This window comes from Diadema setosum, chromosome 16, assembly GCF_964275005.1.
Source record: "Diadema setosum chromosome 16, eeDiaSeto1, whole genome shotgun sequence".
NCBI classification, from domain to species: domain Eukaryota; kingdom Metazoa; phylum Echinodermata; class Echinoidea; order Diadematoida; family Diadematidae; genus Diadema; species Diadema setosum.
Window position 1 is genome coordinate 31,556,504 of NC_092700.1, and position 27,017 is coordinate 31,583,520.

A 27,017-nucleotide genomic window follows, 5' to 3' on the forward strand; every position below is an offset into this window, starting at 1 on the left:
GACTAGCCTCAAATGCTACAAAGTGGTCATCTTCTGGTGGTACAGACATTATGCTTCGCATTACCTCGATCATAGCGTGTCAACAGAGCATGTTACATGCAGCTCATAGTGGCCCAGTTTTAATCAGGGTTAACTTTTTATTTTTTCTGTAATGACATCTCATTCCACATCTTACCCTTTTCTGTGCCAGGGACTTTGGGCAGTGTGCACAATGTGGGGGTTTTCTGTGCGCTAAACTCTCATTCATATCCCTATAAGAGTAGCATCTTAGTATTATAAAGTGGAAGGAGAAAAAAAAAAAGGAATAGCAATCATATTTTTGTGGGGGGGGGGCAGGGTACAAAAATAGGTTACTGAAAAAAATCACTTACAAGCTTCTAAACTTGCTGTAAAGCAAGCCAAGCGTAACTGCAGTTAGTATACAAGCACATTAAGGTAATCTGTGTTTCTTTTCTTTTTTTCATACATGTATTTATGTGAGTGCACTACTGTATCGGTAAGTGCTGGTGAATAACTTTCAGCAAAAGACCTGTCACGATTTAGTTGTACAATTCCATTGACAATTCTGAGCAGATATGATATGCCACTGCTACAGTGATAAAGAAAATACACACAAACAAATATACAAACAATGGAAACTACAAAATATTACTTCGGTCTTCTTTATCCAGGGTAGCCTCTTTAGTGTAGCCACTGTTCTGTCAGAGGACCCTGCCATTAATATTACCCATGCAGCGCTGCCGGATAGGGACATGATGGGTAAAAACATCTCCAAGGATGTCAGCTCTTGACGAGTTTTGAACTCGGAACCACAGACTTGTAAGTCAGGAGTCTTTTCCACTAGGCCACACATCCCCCACTATGGACTTGTACATGTCTGAATCAAGCCTCCATGAGTGTGTACATTCACACTTGCACACACTCCCCATGTGTTTTTCCCTCTTGTTTGCTTTTGGTGACAAAATTACAGGTTATTGTAAGTGTTGCTAACATGAATACAGCTGAATGGGACTGAATTATACACGGTTTTGCCAAACTCAGAAAACATCCATCAACCACTTACAGGACTTAAAATAATTACACATAGTGAGGTCTTCTTTTGAAACACGGTTCTTTTATAATGGCTAGTATGGTGCTTAAATGTCTCAACGGCAGACAGAACAAATTATATCTCTCTTGATGTACAATCATGTGTTTAAGTACTGTACTTGCATTCTCATACAAGTCCTGTACTTTTACCTTTTAAACAGTTTGGGAAATATTGGACAAAAGATCATTTTAGAACACTGGTATTAAGCTCCATTCCAAATTTACTGAGACACTAAAACAGCTAAATATCAGCTATTAAAGTTTGTTACAATAGTCCATTCCATTCACCCCCCCCCCCCCCCCCCGCAAAAAAAAAAAAAAGTACCAAAAAAAAACCAAACTTGACTGCATACATATCTAGATAAACCAGCATCTTGCCGTAGGTGAAATTTTCAACTCCCTGCATGAAATATACTTACATGTGCATTTATACACTGTGTGAAGAAAAAAATCATGTGAAATGCACTATAGCACTGTGCACTATAGCAAAGTGCACAGTTTATTTCACATATAATGGTTAAGATGTCACAGGCATGTACATCATGCTCACATCATAGTCTTTGTTTTTCTACAGTGCTAAAAACAGGTTGTAACACAGTGCCATGAGATCAAAGGAAAAACAGAAATCACTACTTCGTGCAAAAAGTATGCCTTTTGCTTTGATAGCTTCTTCTTTCTTTCTTTTTGTTTTTGTTTTTCTGTTTCCTAAACAATCCTGAGACCATCATCACAATATGTACCAATTTTAAATTTGATATCAAACAATGACATCACACAGTGATTTTTTTTCACTCCTTTTCTTTCACTTTGTTTTTGGTAAGTGTCCAACATATACAAATACTAGCAAAATGCACAGACGTTACAAGAAAAAAAAAAGAAGAAAAAAGAAAACCTGATAAGGAAGTTAGATTTCGAACACAGAGAAGTTAAAGAATGCATTAGACACTTCTGGAAAATTTGAATACATAAGCAGAAATAGTGAGACTGAGAGCCATTTGTAGAGTAGGTCTGAGGAGTGGACAACGGACATTGCATTGTGTAGACGTCCACTTCACTCGAACGGAACAAGACACTTTTTACCCTCAGCCAGAATTGCATGAAATGTGGTGATGCTAAATCTGACGAATATTACATTCACAAACAATGGAGATATATATATATATATACACATACATATATATATGTATGATATATATATATATATATATACATATATATGATATACATATTTATATATACTATCACCTGGTAAATATGTAGTCTATGTGACCACAATTAAACAAATACTTTATACATCCAGTACTATGCATTTTTCTTTCCAATTTCTCCACTTAATAACGATATATTATTTTTACAGCAATTCTCTTTCCTACAAAGTAAAAAAAAAAAGACAAACAAAACTTTGGATGCATTTGCAGTCCTTTGGGATAACATTTCACAGTGAAACAAAAATAGACAATTCAGAAACCATATATAATCTTCTGCAACATAAAAATGACGATTCAGATTTAAGGCTACCATTTGATTTTGTGACTCGTAGAGTCCATACATTATTTTTACGAAAGAAATCGACAACAAACGTGACACAGAGACACAAAAGACAAAATAATCACACCTTATATACAAAAACATGTCTTTGACGATAATTATAGTACTAACTGCCTATGCTGGATCAAAAGACATAACAATTGCTTATAATTTTTTTTGTCATATAAATCTCACCTTTTCAATTCAAAGGGTGCCTCCGAGCGCTCTCCAAAAGCGTACCATACCATATCACATCCGCGCCAATGGAGCACGCGAACGCTCCCGCAGACTGTACCATACCACACCAAAAGTGGACCACGTCCCGAAGTGCTTCGACAGTACCATGGCATATCATGTCAAGCCCGAGAGTGCTCGAACGCAAAGTGGTCCAAAAGTACAGTACGTATCAGCTGTCGACATGAGAAAAATGCGTGGACGTCATGATGCAAAGAGTTGATTCTCTTTGGGAGGGACACCTGTATGTAACATATGCACATGAGGTGAATGTGCTAGTTGCTCAAAAAATGTGTGACCCATCCACTCGAGTCCAAAAGTAATTCACCAGCCACGCTATCTTCACAGAGCCCTCGAACGTTCGGTTCCTAATCTGGCATGGTACGGGACGGTATGGTATGGTGTACTTTGGTTTGGTTCAGTTTGCCTTTGAGCGCTCGAACGCAGCCTTAATCAAGTAAATTTCAAAGTCAAGGCTAGGATTTGTTTGTCAAATTATCTTTGTTCCACTTCGGCAAGCTCCAAACTTTGCACGGAACAAACCACTCCACTGAGAATACAGATTCAAGACGAGAACACATTCGCATGCCCCTCACAAAAATGATGTTAACCTCCTTGAAACACGAATGCAGCGACGGCTGAGGCTTCCCTCTCGTGCAATCAAACCACCTCTACGGTTGTCCTGCATGCCCCGCAGCAGGACTACCTGTTACCCTTGCTCAGTCTCCCCCCCCCCCACCCCGCCGATGACTCAAAAAAAAAAAGAAGAAAAATCACAGCTCCATTAAGAACGACTCATAATATTGGAAAGTAGGAAGCTGGAGAGAAAGTAGGAGGATGGAGAGAAAGTAGGAGAGAAAAACTGTCAGGAAGAAAAGAAGGAATAATGGAAGGAGAAAGAGGAAGCAGAGAGGAGATAGAAAAAGACAGAGAGAGAGAGCAATAAAATGCTAATAAGGAGCTCTATTCTTGCACTCACATGAAGCTTCTTCCACATTCAGCTCTAGGGGGCGATCTTTATCAAACTACTCTTCCTTTTTAACACACCACAATAGTTAGGCACGAAGAGAGAGAGAGAAAAAAAATTGACATTTTGAAGTGCCGCCACCCAGCATCATTCTCTCTACCCATTGACCATATCCCTTCCTTCATTTGGCCCGAGTTCTGCCAGTTTAACATCCAGTGCAGGGCACTGTGGAAGTCAGTACCCTCTCAATAACAAATTTGCTTGGGGTTTAGACTGAAATTACAGCAAAATCCAAGCCCAGAAGAAAAAACAAAATCAAAACTTGGTCTCAAATGAAGAAAACAGAAGAAAAATAGCAGCATTTCTGATATCAGCTACTATCCTATCACCTTCCTGTTCTATTTAAAATTTCTATTTTGCGTGCAAAAACTCGCTGACTGGCCCAAATATACTGAGGAAATGTTGATACAAAGTTTGTATTCTTTAAATGTATTTTGCATGGCTTCAAAGATCATCTTTCCTTAAAACTTACCTAAAAAGCCCCACCAAACCAAACAAACAAACCCAAAGACGACACAACGCTGCTAATTTACTCATATATTCCTTCATCCATGGTATAACAGCAAGAGTAAAAGTTTCTGACACTGAATAGAATATTTTGCCGACAGAGATATAAAAAATGGGTGGTAGACAATGTACCTCTGTTCGAGGTAAGTGTGAGTTGTGAGGTGAGGAAACTGGCACAAAAAATGAAGTGGGGGGGGGGGGCCTATACTAGGTTTCCTGTTATCTGACTGGCTAGTTTTGTTTTTCAAACAGACAATAGACTACCATATTGGACAATCAACTTGTGTCTGCTACCTACTCTAACATGGGATTGTTCCAGGAGCGAATAACTATGAAAGTGTATGACAAAATGAAACCATGACCTGATCATTACTTTAGCAAGAATGCTCATAACAAATAACACACAACCAAAACAAAAGAACTTCCTGGAACGTATTTGCACCTTCAGAGGTACAATTTCACTGATCAAGGCACACATATTAAGAATAAATATCATATTTAAACCACACACTGCATAAAAATCTTCTCTTTATATTTTATTTATTCATCTACTTTTTTTTTTTTGGGGGGGGGCTGTTCTCAAGTGGATACACAGGTTGATAAACATTTCATAAGCATGCTGTCGGCATAGCAGTCGCACTTGTCAGACAGCTTGCAGAATTTTTAGTGTCTGAGCAAAAGCTTAACAAGGACATTGCAATTACCACTTTCCATTTAAAAAAAAACAAAAAACAAAAAACAAAAAAAGACTTTTTTCCCCTGATGACAAGGACAAGTTTGATTGACAAGATTGCACAAGTTTTCTTTTGTTTTGTTTTGGGTTTTTTTTCTCTCTCTCCAAAGAGATTTCTATGATAGAGGGAAGGTGTTTGGCATTCAAACAATTGACAGTGTCAGCACTTGATTGCTCTAATCTTGATATTTCCCAGGAAAACTCAACGACAGTAACACTACTTGAGAAGATTGTATCTCCATTCACGGCATAAATTCGTGACAAACAAACTTCTTTCATAACGATGAGAAATTACACGAATGGAATTATCTCATTTATCAGACCCCCAGAGAATTGAACAATAGAAGAAATGTGCCCAAACAAGGAGACAATGTGACACTGTTTGCTATCTATGTAAGTCATGCAGGGGAATAACACAGGACATTGTGATGACTAACCATATCAGTCAATCAAAAATACTTGCCCTATGCAAACAATTTGATATATGTGGGCGTATTCCGTCTAGGTAATGACAGATCTTCTTCATCTTGAGGCCATTAACGAGCGCAGATTCATCATCCCTCCTAGCAATAATGCTACCTCTACAACCGGTCATCATATCTGGACAAGGCATAATTAGTGTCAAAGGCTAGAAAGTTTTAAAAGCAGTAGACAGAGACAAACAATTAGAGAGAGAGAGAGAGAGAGAGAGAGTGGCAGATATGGAGGAATAGAGAGACGGAGGTCATCACTGAGTTGTCATGACAACGGGACAATTTGTTCTCTCCTTTGCTAGCATGTCCCCTGTTAGAAAGTCTTGCTATTCAGGAGCCTTCACTGACAAGCATGAAATTACTGTTCGGCATGCCATTAAGATGACGACATCAAATATCTCAATTAACGTCGAGGGCGGACATGAGTGGCATGTCACTCTCGACTTCTGTGACAAGAACCCCCAAAGGCTCCTTGAGCGTAGCTGGAATTACTTGGGGATGGGGCGTCAAATAAACCAGGACACAGCCAAGTCAAAACCTGAATGCATGCTGATTGCTCCAACACCCTCGAGGAGGGGTAGGCATGGCAACCGCCATCCCAGGCGAGCTGCGGCTGAGGCCTTGCCAACACATCAGAAAATCAACTCCAATTGATGATGCTACTACCACAGGGAGCACTGCATTCTTGTTAAATCTAATTCTGTCCGAAGATGGAAAATACGACCATACATCTCTATCGTTACTTTCACAGAAGAAGTGATGCCACCTTGATACTTCCATAAGCCAGTTTCTAACTATATTTGGTTCAGTCATTTCTAGGACAAATTTCCACGTACTGGAACCTTGAGTCGTTCAGAAAGGAAAAAAAAACAACAACAACAGATGAAGGGAGATCGAGCTAATACTGGAGACTATTATTCTACAGTCACACTACCACTCTGAACCTCCCAGATCCATTCCTGATATTGCTCACTGCACATATTGGCTTACGTCTTGTTTCTGAGGGCAGGAGTCTCGTGCATGTTTACACCACATGAATAATAATTGATCAGTGACTTTGCACCCTAATTAGCATAATGTTCTTACATAATTTCAATCTAACCAGAGATGGTTTATAAGACAACACTTCAGCACATGGCCACAGGACACAGTGATACACATAGAATAATTGATGCTGCCTTACACGTACGATACAGACGCTGAGAGGCAACACACTCTGTCTTCCGCTCACATACAGACACAGAGACAGTTACTATGGCAACGAGAGGCTGCTCGCTAGGAGGGCATCCTTCCCTGCACCACAATAGCCACAATTTGTCCTAAACTTACTTAATGTGAGCATCACAAGTCCTCTCTGCTGACTGCACTACAAAAGATGCATCAAAGAAAAAACAACAACAATTCAACTAAGTAACAACAATAATAAAATTGCTCTCTAGGAAAAAGTTAGAGATGTATTCTGACTTTCACAGAGGAAAGATGGAGGGGGGATGAGAGCAAAAGTGGGGAGGGGAGGGGATGCAGGGGAAGGGAGGTTTCATCACAAGTCCGTGGTGATGACGCGGCCCAGCGACAGGTTGACCGAACCCGAGGAGGAGTGACGAGAATCTCCCTGGACGAGCATCCCACTCCCCGGACGGTCGTTCTCCACCTCGGTCAGCGACGACAGGCTGTCCTTGATGCTTGGCGAGAGGCCGTGAGTGGAGCTGGTGCTACTGGAGAGATCGTTGCGCAGTTTGCCCTCAGAGGTGCTGGTTCCACCACCACCACCACCACCAGCGGGCGGGGCAGAGGCGGAGTCGACGTTGGAGATGGAGCTGGTTTCCGGCTCGCTGTCGGCGATGACGGCGCTCAGCTCCGAGTTGAGCGAGTCGTTAATGCTGACAGAGTCGGCGCACGAGTACGACGGAGCCTCCGAAATGCAGTCGCTTATCTTGACGCTGCTACGCTTCCCACCGCGGGACCGCCCTTTGCTCTTTGACTTCCGCATGGCACTGGCTGTCGTGGTGGTCGGGCCACTGGACTCCGCCCCTTTTTCTGCCAGGCTGGGAACATTGGCACTTGTTTTCAGTTCCCACACATCGCCTGTGCAACCCTTGTCACTGTAATTCTCGGCGAGGCCGGGCACTTGACGGATGGAGGTTGCACAAGAACGGGAAGAGCCACTGGGGCCCGCTATGCTGTGCTCAGTACTGTTGCTACTCCCGCTGTTGTGGCGAGAGCTTGGGTAGGAGGTACGCTCAATGTCCACATGAACTTCGAGCGGGTTGCTGCTGTGTGGAACACCTTTCCTGAAACTGGTACTTTGGTAATCTGGTCCATCAGGGAGGAGTAAAAACAAACAAACAAAGCAAGACAGCTGTCAGTTACATCAACCACAGATAAGCATCTTTGACAGCAAAAAGAAATCTGGTGAAACAATTTTGTATCTCTGCAAATCAAAACATGCTAGAAAGAGTATTCACCTTCATCTTATACCATCAACATCCTCAAATAAGGGTAAATTTCGTAAGTCAATCGCAGATTTCTATTTCTAATATGCATAAGGACAAGGAAAAGCATAAACTCAAATATAATCCTTCCTTTGTTTGGAGGTATAGACAGGATGTGACACCTGTCCTGAAGAGAAGAATTATAACCTTCAATTAGGATTTTGATAGTAACTGATATCTTCTAGGATAAGAGGTTGTGAAGGATCACAAATATAAACTTATATAAATAGTTGATATATTTGGGGGTTGTGCAATCACATTTCAAAAAATATGCTTGTTTGTTTTGTTTTGTTTTTTCCTTGGGGTGTGGGGGTGTTATTATCAGTAATGTGAAATTGCTGTCTTTGGTTAGATGTTTTGCAGTTTTATTGGATGAATAGGGGGATATGGCGGAGGCAAATCAGTCGCCACAGTAATTCTTTTCAGTTCTGTATGTTTTCAGAAGTGTGTAACATGTCTTTATTGTGCACGCTACATACATATTGGATATTGTTCAACCTATTGATTTGTGTACTTACAATATTTTCTCACTCATTTTTTATCATACATGTACATGTAATATATGTTATATTTTGTAATTGTGTGAAGGTTTGAATTTTGCCTGTAAATAGTATTTGTAATGTTATAGGCAATTTAGCCCTTGGGCTACGAGGTATAATATGAATAAATAAATCTTTATATCACACTATACCTTTGTCATCCCTGTTTGAGCTTGCGTTGTAGGTGTCAAAGGTCGCTTCACTGCTTAGGCTCAGTCTTTTCCCAACAACTTCAGCGTGGACATCCATTCTGACCAAATAAAAGAAAATCATATGAGTGTTGAACAAGGGTTTCAAGAAAGGGATCGTATGGTTTTTGGATGAGATGGGGGGGGGGGGGCTTCAGATTGCAAATTTTTGTGAGATAATTAGAAACCACTCAAGAAAGATGAAAGAACATACAATTCTAAGAGGAATTCGATGAAAAAGTAGTCTTGAAATGGCTTAGGTATCCAAAAGCAAAGTAAAACAAAGTAAAACAAAGTGGTCTCAATAGAAGAGTGGGTCCCACTTTTTATTAAGATCTCTTTGTTTTTGGATATCTCCGCCATTTTCCCACCATCATCATCATCATCATCGTCGTCGTCACTACAACATCCCCATCACCCTCATCATCAAGCTGTCATCACTGTTCCTCTTCCCTCTGCTCACCTGTGCTGACTGAGGATGAGGGGCCCCACCCCTCCACTCCCGGACAGGCTTCCGGTGAGGCTCGCTCCGGCGATGGCCCGGGTGCTGGCGCTGTCGCTGACCGTGTCGTCGGTGATGACTCCGGCCACTTCCAGGTGGCTGGTACTCTCCCGATTCAACACGCTAGCTTCGCCTATGCTGGCGTTGGCCGCCATGCTGTTCACCTCTGGGTTGTTCTCTGTTAGTTACAATCACATGCACACAGACAGAAGGACAGAAAAACAAACACACCATTAGACAAAGACAGACAAACACACGGACAGAAAGAAAGAAAGAAAGACAGAAAAGAGAGATGAAAATTACAATGTTCAGTGGAGTCTTTTTAACAGGAAAGAATCCTATAGCTTTGGAGATGTCTCCAAAATTATGAGTCCCTTGGCTATTATTATTTGACAGCTATTGGCATTCTTGCTGTATTACCAGCAAGCTTTAGAGATGCGGCGCAAACACTAAGATGACACTAATCAGACAAAAAAAATGGTGTTCTACACATGCGCGAGACAGTTGGTTCCATTGTTGAACCTGCTATTATCACAGTAGAGATCGATACTCTCGATCAATCCCCCCCCTAAAAAAAAAAAAAAAAAAAATGAGTTGACAATTCTAATACGTGAAAATAAACTCCTCGCTGAATGTTAGTGAGATGTAAGGGCTGATAATTCTATCTGCTGCTTCATATCTGGAAGGCTGGTTTGTGGTTTGTTAATCTCAATGAAATAATGCACCATGTAAAAGATGATGTCTACAATTACAATAATGCAGCGAGTTTTTACAAGAAATTTGGGTCATGGGGACAAAAAATCTACACACATGACTTCACTCAGCAAATGAATGTTTTGTTTTGTGTTTTCAGTATCATCATCTCATCTAGATCATCATGATCACCATCACCACCACCACCACCACCACCACCACCATCACCATCACCATCACCATCACTATCATAATCATCACCATCATCACCATCACCATCATCATCATCATCACCATCATCATCATTACCATCATCATCATCACCATCATCAGTACATCTACCACTGTAACATGAAGTCAGCTGGATGGCTTTGCACGGGGCTTTGTATGATTCACCTTCATGTCATAACTTTTGCATTTTAATACTAACTTTTGCATTTTAATACTTCTCTCTCTCTTTCTCAATCTTCTCAAGTAGGTGAATCCATTGAGTGACGAGGGCAATGCTGAATGTAAATCATGATTACGATGCCCACTATGAGAGACAGAGGGGGGGGGGGGAGTTATGTTTAGCACTCCACATAATGTGCTATCAATTGTTAAGGAGTAAAATCTAGATGCATCACTGGCCGGTGGTGTTCAACAGATTTACGCTCTTGCAGCTACAACTGCAAAACACACCACCAACATTGTGTGCCGTGGCAGTTGCCTATGGCAAGGGCAGGGTTAAGAGACAGCAGCGATGAATACCTGATCTGTTATCCGAGACCCCGACTCCCACGTCATTCTCCTCATCCAGCTCGATGCGGACGCCCCCGCTGTTGCTCGTGGTAACGCCGCATCCCCCGCTGCGGCAGAGTGACACCGGCACCACCCCGTAGACGTAGGCCAGCATGATAGGCACACCGATTCCTGGGTTTGGGTGGTGTGGGGGGAGGGGGATATGGGCAGGGGATGGGAGTTGGGGAGAGGGAAGGGAGAGAGGGGGAGGGGTGTGGATGGGGTAAGGAAAAAGGGTGATGATGAGGGGGAAGGAAAAAACACAAGATGTCAGAGACAAGGTCTTGTGTTGACCGAATCAGTAAAACATTATTCATGTGGCACTACTTAATGCCATTCTACCAAGTATCTTCTTTTATTGGGAGCATGAGACACAAGGTTACCATAAGTGCAATTTCACAACACTTCGAAACCCCCATGATTTGAATCATTCAGTATGTTGTATATGCTTGCCTGCATACTTACATGCTGAGTGCCCACAGTAAAATAACATCTCAAACCCATCAAAGGGTCGGGGGGGGGGGACCCTTGAAATTCAGTTTTCTTTAGCTCACAAGCTACTGAAAGGAAATGCCAAATGAAGCAAATGAAGACAAGAATTGACACAAATCATCCTCCTCTGCAGTATATTCCTCCGTACACTTCAAACTAGCTTTCTGGTGAAATGTTGGTGAAGGTAGGCATGTGTAAGACATGGACTCTTGCCTCTCTTCAGATAACATACGATGTACTGCATCAGCCCACCATTTTAATTGTATCTAAAATGCAAAATGATCCTCAAAATCCTATATAATAGGCTTGGGATTGATAGAATGTCTCTCCATTCTCAATGTCCACACGGATGTGTTGGAGTTGAATTTGTGAACTTTAGTGTACCATGTACCCAATATTGCTCAATCACATCATATTCAAAGATCAGTGTGCCATAGAAACAAAAGCTGATAAACCTCAGCATTACAGTGACAAAAATTCTGGACACAAAAGTTACATGACAATTGCAATTACCCATGGCAATTAACAATATGGTATTCCTGTAAATTGCCTAAAATATGAATCTAAAAGAAAAAGTGATACATGTAACATTATAAATTTCATCAAACTGAACAAGAATACTCACTATTGAATTAAGAAAACACCCCCAAAAAAGGCAATTCAAACAATGAGATCCCCCAGCATTGTGTTTAACAATACAACAAAGTCATATACAAGACTGGCTACCTACCAACTGTGAGGGCAGCAATCACAGGAGAAACGAGTATCGAGAGCGACACGCTGCCGGCGATGGCCAGGTTTCGTCGATGTCGAGGCATGCTGGCGTACTTGGCATGGACCTGAATGGCAGAAAGGGAACAGGGAATGCACTGTTAGCCACAACACTTCCCCGACCTTCCACAGCTGCTGCAACTCTTCAACAAACACATCTTCAGGTAGCGAAGAAGCATCCACGATGCATTTACCCAACACTATGCAAATTCTTAGTATTCACTATCAAGCATGCCTCTGCATGAATGTTTGCTTTTGTTTCACTTTAGACAAGGAATATAATGATGAATGAACACATGATAAGATAGGAAATCAGTCAAAGGAAATGTTAATTTTTCATTGCATGGTTTGCATATTGACTGATTGTTACTTGATCCAGGGAGGTGGGAAACTTGCCACCTCCTGCTTGATCTGATTCTATGTTTGGTACTCATATCAGGGCAATTACCCCCTCCCCGGCTAAATACTGGTTAGTGATAAAGTTAGAGTAAAGATTAGGGTTAGTTTTAGGGTTAGAGTTTGGGCTAGGGTTGAGAATTAAGAATATACTATCATTTTGACGTTTGTATTACTAGATGTACTGCATATTGTTTAGAAATGAAAATAAAACATGAATGAATGAATGAATGAATGAATGAATGAATGAATGAATGAATGAATGAATGATGGTTTGAGGTCCCTCCAAATGACTATACATGTAGGCAAAGGGGGGGCTCATGACTATACATGTAGGCAAAGGGGGGGGGGGGGATTACCCTGTGAAGGACATCACCCCTGCTGTCCGAGGACTTGAACATAAGACCTCAAGATTCACAATCTCTGGTTATACCCACTGATGAGATATACTTAATTAAATATGGAAGTAGTATGGCAATCTTTACCCATTTAGGATAGATTGATTTTGCTTACAGCACATATTTCTCATAGACACTTGCCTGAGTATACTCACGACTCATCAACGGGTTACGGGGCAAAAGGGTGTGAGGTTCAGCCCACCTCACATGTATGCATTTATGATTTACAGCTTTGCAATGACTTTGTAACACTTTCTACATTGTTTAAAGCTGATATATATTCTAGGGGCCAACAGTGAATATGACAAGATTGTAAACAGTGTGCAATGATTTTGTTTTCAATATCACATTTCACAGAAAACAACAGTATGAGTACGCTGCCTAACGGAAGTTGCACATAATAAACTGCTCCATATCTGTTGAAATAATGGGAACAAAGGACAAAAATGGCTAAAATCATGTCTGAACTTGACACCGAATTGGGTGTTGAATGGAGACGACACACAAAATTAGGCTAGGATGTAATAAGTAATCAGCACATGACATGATCAAATACTATCTACATTATTTTTTCATTATTATTGTTTTTCTTTCTTAGACAGGAAGAAATCCCTTCAGTTTGAAGATAGAAGAAATGCTGCACTGAAATGTTACTCCACATGGATTTACCCTGAATACATTGTAAGAATATGCTTTTCTTGGCCCCATCCCCCTCTTTTTTTTTTCAAATGTGAATAGGGTCAGGGAAAAGGGAACATTCATGTTTCACTTCCACACACTCATGTTGACTTCTATGTCTCTGTACATTCTGTTTAATGTTATCAAGACTCCGAGTATATTTGCCCAAAGCATACGGCCACTCGATCATCACATGTACGTAGCACGTCTGAACCGCTGGGGCAGTGGGGCAAATAGGCACAAAAGGTACCTGATTTTTATCTGTGTCAACGACCTTATCATGCACGCTTCACGACGAGAGTCAGCCATGAGACTTACAGGGTTCGGTCAAAGGTTTCCTGTTGTACGCATTCACATGCATATTGTATTCCCCAATCATTTTCATATCTCTCCCTATGTGAGTTTATGACATCAATGTTCTTTTTACCACCAAGCCATTAATGTCTCTCTGTGGATCGTATTATGAATGCTTCTTCTCCATACATCACATAATGCTCACTTCTAATTGTTTGGGGGGGGGGGGTTCGTGGGAGCTATCACACATATCACCTTAATTTGTTTCAATCTTGCTACATGCTACAGTCACACAAATATTATCATGGCAAAGATGAACTACATTTCTTGATGGCTTGTTTACTGGCACTAATTCCTCATGTTTCACACTTAAACAAACAAAACAAACAAACCCCAAAACTGCACAACAGTAGAAAATTTTCCCTTTCTAACCACAGAGTTACAGTTCTAATTGAGCTGGCCAGTACACAATAGCAGAAAAGTTCACTTTATAACCACAGAATACTAGTTCTAATTGAGCTGGCCAGTACTATTTGTTTTTTTACTGAATTATGTATATATTATAGATATCTATTTTGGTATATTTGGTGAGACAGAGTGACGGGCCATGGGATGGTCTATTCTTTTTCTTTCCAGGTTTGAGGCCTATTTAAAGCTATTGAACCAGTCACATTAGTCCAGATTAAAGAACTTCAAATTCAAGTGCTAACTGAAAGGGAAGACAAAAAACACAAACAAACAAACAAGGAAGGGGTGGGTAGATACCAGCACATTGGCTGAAGGTAAGGTTTCTGGCAGTCACTGATCTCTGTAATGTCTCACTAAGATACAAAACAAAACTTAAGGACTGCACAACGGCAGCACTTCATACGGTCATTATGATGTAACTTTACCCTGAATGTGCTTTAGGCTATTGCTTTGTTCTGCTGCAGCACAAAAATAGCTTTATCTATTATGCACTCGGCACCTCAGCAAGACAGGGGGAAGATACATGCAGTCCACACCCACATAGTCCCACTATATTCAAAACAGTGTTGGCTAATCAGCAGGTTTGGGAGGATATCCATTCAACAGACACTCGTGAGCAGGAGCAACATTATTAGGGGAATCACGTACAAGTCGTAAATGATCACAAGAAAATGATGCACGCCCCATAGAGGCCAGTTTACGCAGCAAGGACAAATCAATACCGTGGCAATCATCCTGCACGTTTATCAACGCTAATTATGACACTATAATTATGTTGCCGGGAAGTCTACATGTGTACATGCATGTCGGGGCTGTCCCATATTTACTGCATCATGGGGATGTGGTGAGAAATTGCTTGCCATTATATAGTCAACCCAAACAGCTGCTGGGGAAAATATCGTCTCACCTACCACTAAAACAAATTCAGACAATTACAGTTTATTTCAATGTCTCTTTGTTGTTGTTGTTGTTCTTGTTGTTGTTCTTTTTTTTTTTAGGTATAGAGAAATATGCTTGAGAAAGTCATGACACCAAATTTTCACTTTACTTCAAATCACATCACGGGATATACCATAGAGCCATTGAGGAAGACCATGTTATACTATGAATCGGAAGTTTTAAATCTCTGTCTATTTAAAACAGGCATCTATCTCTTTGGGAGGGAGAAAATGTTACTCCTTTACTACTCCTGGTCTTGTCCACATTTTTCTTGACTCACATAGTTTCTGTTGTGCATTTTCTCTTGCTTCCTCTCTTCTTCCATAACTCATTCTTCTCTTGCTTTCTTACTTTCCATTTTGTTTATATGTTACCCCCTCTTTCTATTCTATTCATCTTCTTTGATTCCTTCAGTCTCTCTTCTTTATCCATCTTTTCTTCCCACATTCTGTCACTTTGCATTCCAATCCCTTCGACATTCTTCTGACCTCTCATTCTATCCGTCTCTCTTATACATAATTCCCTCCCTTCCTCCACTCTCTTTTCATCTTTTCTTCCAAGGGTCAGCCATTCTACAGTCCATTCCCTTTGGAGTTTTTTACTGCCTGTCTATCTATCTACCTATCTCTCTATCTTTCTATCTATCTATCAATCTTGCTATCTATCTATCTATCTATCTATCTATCTATCCATCCATACATCTATGATCTATGCTCTATCTACCTGCCCCTCCATCTATCTATTCATCCATCTATCTACTCTCTTTTTCACATATCATCTGCATATTGTTCCTTTCCACAAACATGAACTTCCTATTCATCTATTCTACCATCTGTCAATCATACTTTACCTCATACCGATCTTTCACCACTTGACATTATACATAGATGTGAGTGAATGATACTGTGCATGCAGCTGCAAGATATTCCTCTGGTGAACATCAGCTTATTCAATTCAAACGCATCTATCCCACTCTACTGCACTATCAAATCACTCCATATATTGATTACCATTTTACATAATTTCTAAAACTCTTCTAAGAACTGCAAGTCGGACTGTTCATAATTGCACATCTTTAATTTAATGCTCTACACCACCATATCACACAATGATTTTTACACACACACACACACACACACACACACATATACAACAAACAATTTGATTCAATTCATATTCAGATTCAAATGCCCTTGGGGAGGTATCTACATTGTAACAGCTGTCTCCACCAAACACAATTACTCCTGTCAAAACAGAAAACAGGCAATGACGCACTTTCTGTGATCAAAAATTGCCCGACACCCTATTAACATGCACAAAATTAAATGGCAGAGCGCCGATCACTATAGTGTCAAACGAAGACATGGACGTTCTATGCAGCGAGATGTATAGCCACAGGCGGACTTTAGAAATAATTCTGATGCGACAGTATAAATCTCTTAAATTCATTTCTAAAACCAGCAGTTTCTGACATAACATGGCCCTTTGATTTAAAAGGATAAAATGTCAAAGTGGCAGTCCTTCATATTTGTTGTTTTTGTTTTTGTTTTTGTTTTGTCATATGTGCCAACAAACAAGTAGTTACACTCTGCTCATTTGTCCACTACAATTTCAACCAAAAAACAAAGCCACGTATATGTCTGTCCTGTATGGTGTCAAACAAAAATCATCAGCTACATTCAAACTTCTTTGTCGTAAGGCATACACTGTATTATTCATCCTGGCTTTTAAACACTATGATAGTGCCATACACCTTGCTCCAAACTTTCAGTGCTCTGCATAACTCTATTATCATTACTGATGAACTTGTACGAATGAAAACTCACCTGTTCAAGTATTGATGATTGTATATGTTATGTCAAGCCCATTGAGAATTCATGATAATTATTATGCACTTTATAGATGTGAATTATTATTGTTATTATCATTATAAATAAGAGTCTTACTTTTCCAGATTTTCAAGGACCATGAACTAAAAACAAAAGAAAAAACAAAAAACAAAATGGGGGGGGGGGGGGGGGGAGACAACAATGTCTAATTCCGGCAAGAAAGTCAGTGTGAACACAGATATAAATGATGACAGAAGAGGCCTTCTAGCACTGGGGAAATCAGCCAATTACTGGCAGTCCAGGAAGAGAGGCTGTCCGAGATCTATATATTACAAGTCCACTGGACACTTGTGGGTGCATTCATATCCAAATCATTAACCATGGTATTCCATTCAAAAATTACCAAGGTATTTCTGGCCGAAAATTACGCCTCTCTCAGCCTGAGGTATGCACTGTGCATGCGCATATTGCCTACGGGGTGAAGACGGAAAGTGTGCCAGGTCACACGATGAGAAATACATCGCTGTACGATCGATGGTATTCCGTGACACGACCCATGTACTCGAAACCTGCATGCTTATTTCATGCAAAGTTCCAATGACCACCCTACATACCATGGTATTTCATGGTGTACTATTTGCATGATTCACATTACGAATTACCGAAATACAAACTGTACCACAGTATTTCAACATAAATGTTAGTGCGCCCTACATTTGTATGTCTGTTTGTCTGTTGGTCTCTGCGTCTGTATTTTTCTTTTATCATCTTCAACTCCTACTCCGATTCTCAATACAATCTAAGAGCATCAATGTAATATATGATGGCTTGCTCTTTTTTCAACTGTCATGATATAGGTTCCTATTATTTGTACATGTATGCTAGGTTCAATGATATTTTTCTACCTCTTTCTCTTTCTACAATCTCTCCAAAATTTACATCAACAATTTGATGACTGATATCTCTCTCTCCCTCTCTCTCTCATCCTATTTCTTCTTTTCTCCATCTCTTATGTACTCACCACTCCCCCCCCCCCCCTTAAAATTCCACAAACATATTAAAGGAAGCAGATAAAGTGCGGCCCAGGGCTTGTATTGAATTATACATGACTCGTCAAAAAAAAAAGGTAATGTGTATTCAAGCTTTTTTTTTTCCCTGTTTTATTTTTGACCAGAAAAACTAACTGACTGCTGCAAAAGACAGAAAGACGGGGGAAAAAAAAGAGCAGCTGCCTGCTTTGACAAATATTTTCCAATCGGTTGCTGAAATAGATTTCGATGACGTAAAACCTGCCGGGGTAAAATGTCACATTCTCCCCGTGCATGTTTGAGTAGAGAATCCCCGACCATTTTTTTTTTTTTTTTTTTTTTTGAGGGGGGGGGGGGGGGTGGTTTCATGCCCTTGCAAAGTGACCATTCACTAGGAAAGACCATCACCTACTATAACATCAACACCGATGACGTAAGTCTGACACTAAATTTGGACTGGTGGTTATCGATACAGTTATTTGTTTTCCTCTTAGATTTGTTGCACTCTTTTTATCCTTTTTCCATATAAGGAAGCGTAACTGTATTTGCTTTTAAGCTTTAGGGGGTTTTGAAAGGATACTCTTTGCTGTTGTTGCAATTTGTTTGTTTATTCAGCAGCATAATGACCTCCTGCAGATCAATGCTTTGGTTGTGCAAATAACGGAACAGAAAAAAAAAAATGACAGAAATTAAAGCAAAACTTAAAAAAGAAAGAAAGAAAAGGAGATTACAAAGAAAAATCCCATTCCACATCCTGCATTAGCCGAGCAAGTGTGTAGAAACCATCTATCTGTGGTTTGGCACTATATCCTTTAATCACCGTTTCAATTATTCATTGCAAGAACTTCCTAAAGTTGAATACTATACAAATTCTATTTCGCTGAAGTCCTTTGCTGTCAATTACACGAGTGTTTGTTTCGGTTGTAAAAATTTCCAAAAGTCTCTACATTGCTGAATCTACAACTGACTCTTCAAATTTCAACAAATGGAAAAAAGATTCTTTTAAAGAATGTACATCCTCTATCAAAGGCATAATTTACCATTTGCAGATGAAATAAAAACCCAGCATTAGTGCTTTAAAATGTTTTAAAATGTGAGTTAGGGATAGAAACAACCACTGTAAAAACTGAATCTGCATAATTGATGTTAAGTATTGTTAAATACACAAAATGTGAACAATAGTTATAATAAGAATGCTTCCAGATTACACCATCTACAGCTACGGTTTATTGAGGAAAATGCTGTTATCTCCTTATATTTTAGACTTTATTGCAAAAATTTTATATGGTAGGATGTTTTGTGACACAACAGACCTATACATATGCATCAAATGTGATATCCTGAACATTTTTAAAAATCACTGCTCCCAAAGGTAAACTGGACCTTTAAGATGGCACAATTTGTCTCAATTTCTTTACTGAATGTCCACCTCTATAATAAATACTACCAATGCCTTGAGTACAAAGCTTTCTCCAATACAGGGGTGTACAGTGGAACTCATGTTTGCCAATTCAGTGATGACCCCGATGGTAATTCTTCTGGGCCACTTCCTCCTAGAGCCAAATGGATGACCTTTGTCTGTATTTACAATTCTCTTTTGCTTGCTTTGATTCTTGAAATCACCTCAGTAACAGCTTTCTTTGTCTCAACCTGTAATCTGAGGCCTGCTGTCTCATGATTCCGCATCTATACTACAGAAGCTATGTCCATGTTGCGGTTATTTCACTGTGAAAAGGACCGCTCACTTTGGTGTCTTTTGATGTACATTGACTTAATATGCAGCTTGTATGAAATAAATCTCATGGGCACTCTAAAAATATCAACTATTATTATTACAAATCTTCAAGATTCCTTGATGCCTATCATTGTAAGAAGTTATGGCACATCAGCGATCTGAAGATCACATTCAAGAGAATAGATGGTAATCTAACCCTATGAATACGAGATTAAAGATATTGCTTCTCACTGGGAGCAGTGATTTTTTTTTTAAATGTAAAAGTTATTACAATTAATGCATATATGTGTTGGTCAGTTTTATCACAAAACATCCTACGAAATAAAAATTTTGCATTAAAGCCAAAATATATGGAGATATCACTTTTTTTTTCTCAATAAACCATAACTGTACACGGCTTATTCTAGAAACAATTCTATTATAGCTGTTAAGTTCATATTTTTGTATATTTGGCAATACTTAATACTGATTATACTCATTACTGATAAAAAATATGAACGTTTTAGAACTATTTTGAAGCACTTAAACTAGATTTTTGTTTCATCTGCAAATGGTAGATAATGCCTTTAATGAGAAAAGCACTCCAAGAGCGCGAACCTCTGCTGCACACACATGCTGATGAAAATGCCCTACATGTATGCCCCAATGATAAAGAATCCGGCTTCAAAATATTGGGGGGAAAAAATTCCTGGATCACCATCGAAATTCAATCATCTGTTCCTGCGTCATTACTGACTTTTCCTGAAATTTCCTCCAAATCCGTAAATGAATTTTTAAAGATATTTTGCAAACAGACAAATACTGTACGTCAACCCCAGGAGGAACATAACCTCCATGACAGAGGTAATGAATACTTGATTACCACCTTCCTCAGAGAAATCTAAAAAGAAACAAACATGTATATCACCTTACCTAAGAATTGACCTTGTATCACACGAAGGGGAAAATAAAAAAGGTTTTTATACATAGCCAGAAATAGATCAGAGCTTATTTTGAAACAAAAATTTGACACACTATGACTGAAGGATGATCACTTCAAGACATACAACATGCACATGATCTGCAAACACTGTGAAGCCATGTTCTATCACTGACCAATCACAAACCTGCGTCCAACGGTCACTATCGAGGCAAAACAACAGAGAAAAAAAAATATCAGCACTATATCTACAGCAGGAAAGGGAAGAAAAATGTGGTAAAGGTGCTTTGACAGCCCGACGAAATGAGTAAAAACAAAACATTCAAGATTAGGAGGAAATCAAGAGCATACAGGAAGCGATGTAAATTAAAGCATGAGGATGCAAATGAAACGAGCGGTGGCTCAATTTTGAGAACGCTTCGAGTGAGGAGAAGGAAGCAAAACTGACAGGATAGGCGGAAGTGAAAGCAATCATAAATATGTTGATTAAAAAAGAAGAGAGCGATTACCAAGGAATCTGGTAGAGATTTCACTTTGCATAGCAGAGAAGTCAGAATTGAATTAGGATAAGATGGATAGAGGGAATGAAGGAAAGATTGATATCCACAGATATCTGCCCAAACTTCACTGTGGGTGAGAGATGAGGAAGATGATGAAGGAAAAAGATAAAATGACATGGATTGAGCAAAGGAGAAGATTGGGGGGGGGGGAAGACATGATAAATGGAACTTTGAGGGAAAGAAGTTAGAAAATGGCAACAACAACAAAATAGATGAAGTGAAGGAAAAGATAAGGGGGAGGGGGAGAGAGGGAAGACATACTGGACTCCACCAGGGGTGTATGTTGAGCGAGATGGAAAAGACGATGATTAGTTGTGGGATACGAGCAAAAGGGGGCTGTGGAGACAAGCGTCCATATGAAAGGATGCTGGAGTGGAGACGAGAGATCATGATGATAGTGACACTTGTGGTTGTCATGGAAACCAGATATGACTAGTCAGAATGGGAGGGGGAGGGAGTGGAGGGGTGAGAGAGACAAGGTTACAATTTGTCATCTCACTCCTCGGTCGAAAGACACTGTCACTCTCCACCTCCGCGTTCTCTCCTCACCTTTCGGCCCACGTAGACGGGAATACCGATGATGATGGCGGGGACGGCTATTCCAGCTATCAGGGCGATGCCCACCGGTGCGCCTACCAGCGTGCCAAGCTGCCAGAGTATCTTCTTCTTGCGACTCCATGGCTTCTTTCCCCAGAAAGTACATCCAGAGGGACTGTGGGCAGAAAAAAAAAGAATAGTCATGTTTGGGGGGTTTTTTGTCCTTCACTTTTTTTTTTTATCCTTCACATTTTCCCCCAAAATTTTGTCTTTGTCAGCAAGCAGCGTGGAATTGGATGGTGTAGTGCTCGGGAATCATAAACTTTCATTATATGCATTGACCTGAAGGGCAAGGATGAATGTTCTCTCACTAATACATGATCATATAATGCACCTCTTTTGCACACAGTTGCAAAACTGAATCAAAGAACGTATTAATAATTCATAATTACACACTTGACAAAGTGATATATACACTGTTTCCCCCATCCAGAGACTCCTATGATCTCTCTCTCTCTCTCTCTCTCTCGATCTCTCATGCTCTTGTATGATATCCCAAAGCTTTATTTCTTCCCATGATTCATGATCAAATAAATAACAACCAAAAAGTGAGCAATAATTATTCCTAAATGCCACATTTTTCATATTCACAAGAATCAATCATAATTCTATTAATTCATAATCGCAAGAATGACCAAGTTGTTATGACCCCCTGATCACAGAGGGCCTTCTTTTCCCCTGCATGCTTGAATAACTCATGTACACAATACCTCAAGCAATGAATACTGAATGTTTTCTTGCATCACAATAGCATGTTCAATCAAAAACAATGTGAAAATGAACTGATTTTGTTACAAGTACATATTTTGCATTTCCCTTGAGTATTCTTAAAGGGACTGTACAGTACTGGTTGAGGTGGGGATTCAGGTTTATAACATTCCAAAGTGAGATAATGAGAAACCTTTTATGAAATATGAAAGAGCATGCATGTAATTTTGAGAAGGATTCAACGTTTATTTGATGAAAATTGGTTTTCAAATGGCCGAGATATTAAAAAAAAAAAAGCGATAATAATAAAAGGCGACAGGCCACGCCTTTTATTAGGATCTCTTTGTTTCACCTTGTTTTTGGATATTTCAGTCATTTCAAAACCGATTTTCATCAAATAAACTTTCCACACCCCTTAGAATTGCATGCTCTTTGACTTCTCATACGTAGAGTGGTGTCCGAATATCGCGCAAAACGTTAAAAGCTAAATCCTCACCTCAACCAGAACTGTTCACACCCTTTAATCTTAAAATGTATGTTTATCCCCCCTCCTCCCCCCCCCCCCCCCCCTCCCCCTTCAGTCTCATTCTTTCACCCAGTTTTCATATTTGCCTTGGTACTTCTGTCCAGGATCATGGAATTCGTTGTGTGTGTTTGCCTTTATTTTTCGGGAGAGGTTTCACACACCTTTTGGCCCAGCACATCTCTTTCTTCAAGATAATCTCTTTTCTTGGAACTAAGCCAAGGTTTTGTAATTCATGCCACAGTACAGAGATTTCACTCCACATTTAGAACATTGCTATTAACTTGCTTTTTCCCCATTTTTCTCTATGATCATGCCAAGCCCCATAAGAACAGAAAACACATAAGAGGGAAAAAACAACCCACCATGATCAAACAAAAGCAATTTCAAGGCAAATAGCAGTACAATTTTTGTGCAATGTCAAACTGATGCTGCTTTATTTCATTTCAGTCTTGCTGCCTATGTGTGTCTATGTATAAAGTTCTTTTAACCGACAAACTTTCAAAATCTTCATAGACTATCCACACGAGCCAGTGAGTGTCTGTGGTTAATGGGTTAGGCCACGAGGAATGCCGTAAACACATACTTGATCGGCAAATCAATGACTTGCTGGGGTTGAACATTATCTGGCACACTAAACCTCTCACATGTATTTTGCGTGTCCCAGTTTGACGCATTTCTGATAGGTTTTTATTTACGTTTCCTGCAAAGAAGACATAACAACTACGCAGATGAGAAAACATTTCTGTAAAGATGATGGGCGATAACACACATGATAGAATATATTCTTGATCGTGTGAACTAGAAGACCTGAGTAGAACCCAACAGTTAAAGATACAAGCTCTGACATCATGTGATTATGGAAAAAAAAAAAGGAAGCTATGCATTTGATATTTCCCATGATGATTTCATAAAACAATACACTCCAGCTTCCAATAACCTCATCATTTCTGGTTTTGGTTTCACTTCCCAAACCAGATGAGAAAGTTACCAGCACTACTCAGTGACAGTGATATTGGATGCCAAGTACTCTTATTGGTATAAGTCATACTTGTGGACATTGTACAGTGCTGCATAAGTGTAATGATCTACTTCAAGCTTGACCAGGAGTAGTGCTACTCAATACTACAGTGAAGTCACCGCATCTAGCACATACACAAAATTGCTTGTTTCGATGCATTTGCATGTGACATGATATATAAGAGTGGGAATATCTTTACAGCTCTAGAAAACTATGCCTTTTAAATTTGGAAACAAATCTCATTTTGGCCGGATATATCCGGTTCAGGACGATTTTGCACTAGCTTCTTTTTTGGCTAAAGTGACATGTAGTGAAAAGTACTGACTGCTACACATATGAAACCACTTCGCAACACAAACAGGTAGTAGCAAGTTTAGATTATTTCGATAAATTTGTTTACTTTTGTCTCCACAGGTATCACCCACATACCCTTCAATTAGACAAACTAATCATTCTAAAGCATCGAAGACATTCAAAATTCTACTTTGCACACTGTGCCAGATGTTATTCACAAAACAAAAAGAATACACAGTATTGTAAGTTGTTATATAACAGCTGATAAATGGTTCCTCAGGTTCCTCAGAAATATTACAAAAACAGGTCATTCTCATGACGAAATCATTCTTTTGTCTACAGACCAGAGTTAATCAAGACTTTGCCTTTGTACCTACACCATAAAAAAATATTAGTACAAAGTGAAAGAAAACAATCACAAATGAACACACAGTTGATTGTGATGTTATTTCGATACTGCTAGAAATTTAGCCAGTTATCTCTGATTTCTTGGATCTGTCTCGACCCTCTTTGTTTTATGTCCAAACCAGTTCAAATATGAGAAAATACGACCATTTATTTGCTTGTTTGGGATCAGCTTGTGTATGTGTGGATGTGTGTGTATGTGTGTTTGGGTGTTTGTTTGTGTGTGCATTGGAGGAAGGTTGAAACAGTAATCTATTTCCAAACTTCCCATGTTTCATCTCCATTCAATTCCATGCCCACTAATAGTATGTTTACCTAATGTTGTATCGTGTGTGTCGACTGCTTTATGTTTTCATTACCAATGGTTTGTTTGTTTGTTTGTTTGTTTGTCCGTGTGCAAAATAACTCAAAAAGTAGTAACCTGATTTGGATGAAACTTCCAGGAAAGGTTGAGAATGACACAAGTAACAAATTATTAAATTTTGGTAGTAATCTGAGAATTTTTGGGGGGAATTCATGAAGGATTTTTGATATTTTGACAGGTAGGGTCAATGAATTCGGGAGTTCAAGCTGCGCATTTTTGAGGTTTTCAAATGCCCACTAAAGTGCGTGCTCTAGTTTCTGCTAGGGTGAGGTGCGCTGTGCAGCTGAGGGTTTATGACGTAACAAAGGCTTCTACTGTATATTGGGAAATCGGGCGATTTTTCAGCATGTATACCTATGGGTGGAAATCACTGCTCTTGCCCAAAGAGCTTTTCCCCAGTGGTGGGGAGGAGGAAAATCTCTTTGGGAAGAGCGAGATCATCGGTGCAAAGTAGCTGCTTGGCGGAGGTCTGCGCTCTCAGAGTGCTTTTTTAGTTTTATAATGAAACGGAAAGGGTGAAGTCTCATACCCTGTCTTTAATGGACCTTAACGGACCTTAATGTCCATACAATGTCCAGACAATTACATATTTAATTTTTTTTTATCCTGCCTGCTAAGACTCTCCACGCCGTGAATGTTGTCCAGATGTTGCAACTGATTGCCAAATTGCCCTACATCGACGACATAAGATGTTGTCCAGGGAATTTTTGCCAAATTTCATTCTAAGCCACTATAGGATAATTACTGTGACATTGGCACGGCAACATCCGGACAAGCTTTCTATTAAGATGCTTTCTCGAGGAAAGATTCGGCCAACACAGGAAATAGACATATAACATGATGCATGTCCAAATAATCCAAGCAGAATGATATTACTGTGCACCAGACATATGCAAGGATCACAGTCTTGTCTAACACTGTTGCCTGCTTGAATGTAAACTTTCTTTATCAGTATCATTATTATTATGACTATCATTATTATCATTATAATTATCATCATTATTATCATTATTATCATCATCATTATTATCATTATTATCATTATCATTATTAATCATTATCATCATCATTATTATCATTATCATTATTATCATTATTATCATTATTGTTATTATCATCATCATTATTATCATTATTATTATTATTATCATCATCATCATCATCATCATCATCATCATCATCATCATCATCATCATCATTATTATTATTATTATCATAACTCGCTCTAATAATACCCCTCTGCATCTTGGAATAGGTCACTGTTAAAATCAAAGGCACATTACAAATGCTCCATTCATTCCCATCATTTTACTGGTGGGGTACACACACCACATAAAATTGGGCAAGCACTGCACCTTCAAGGTAAACAGTCATAATGGCTTGCGTGCCCTAATCAAATTTGGCCACATTTGCCATAACAACAAGCCTGCGACTCCGCTCTGTGCTGACGACCAGGAGCCTTTTAGGCAACCCTGCTAACTTCTGCAAACTCCAAAGCAATTAGCATTAATTTGAATAAATGCATTTGATGCTCGTCGGCTTGTACTTGGCCCTAGATGGTCAAACTGAAATAAACATAACTTTTCTCTCTTCATCTAAATTCATATCCCAAGGAATTGTGAATTTGTTGTCATCCTAATATGCAGGTCTACTGACTTCATTATCAATTTTCCTTGCAATAATGAATTCTTAAAGCTGATAAAAAGAGAAATGTCTCTTCTCAAGTATCTATTTTTTAGATATTTTCTCTCAGTTTTTTGAATAATCAAAGGTCCGTTCCTGAAGACAAAGTTGTACTGAGTATAATCGACAAC

General features: G+C 39.5%; 1 protein-coding gene across 1 annotated transcript in view; it reads right to left on the reverse strand.

The window, feature by feature from the left end:
* Nucleotides 1–6,457: 6,457 nt before the first annotated feature.
* The window catches only part of LOC140239522 (E3 ubiquitin-protein ligase RNF19A-like), a 39,090-nt gene continuing 18,530 nt past the window's right edge, over nucleotides 6,458–27,017 (reverse strand). The window contains exons 4-9 of the mRNA XM_072319353.1: nucleotides 21,841–22,003; nucleotides 12,007–12,115; nucleotides 10,755–10,916; nucleotides 9,273–9,489; nucleotides 8,774–8,871; nucleotides 6,458–7,903 (exon numbers count right to left, since the gene is read on the reverse strand). Coding sequence (XP_072175454.1) covers nucleotides 7,131–7,903; nucleotides 8,774–8,871; nucleotides 9,273–9,489; nucleotides 10,755–10,916; nucleotides 12,007–12,115; nucleotides 21,841–22,003 — 1,522 coding nt within the window. The 3' untranslated portion in view covers nucleotides 6,458–7,130. The remainder of the gene's footprint in view (nucleotides 7,904–8,773; nucleotides 8,872–9,272; nucleotides 9,490–10,754; nucleotides 10,917–12,006; nucleotides 12,116–21,840; nucleotides 22,004–27,017) is intronic.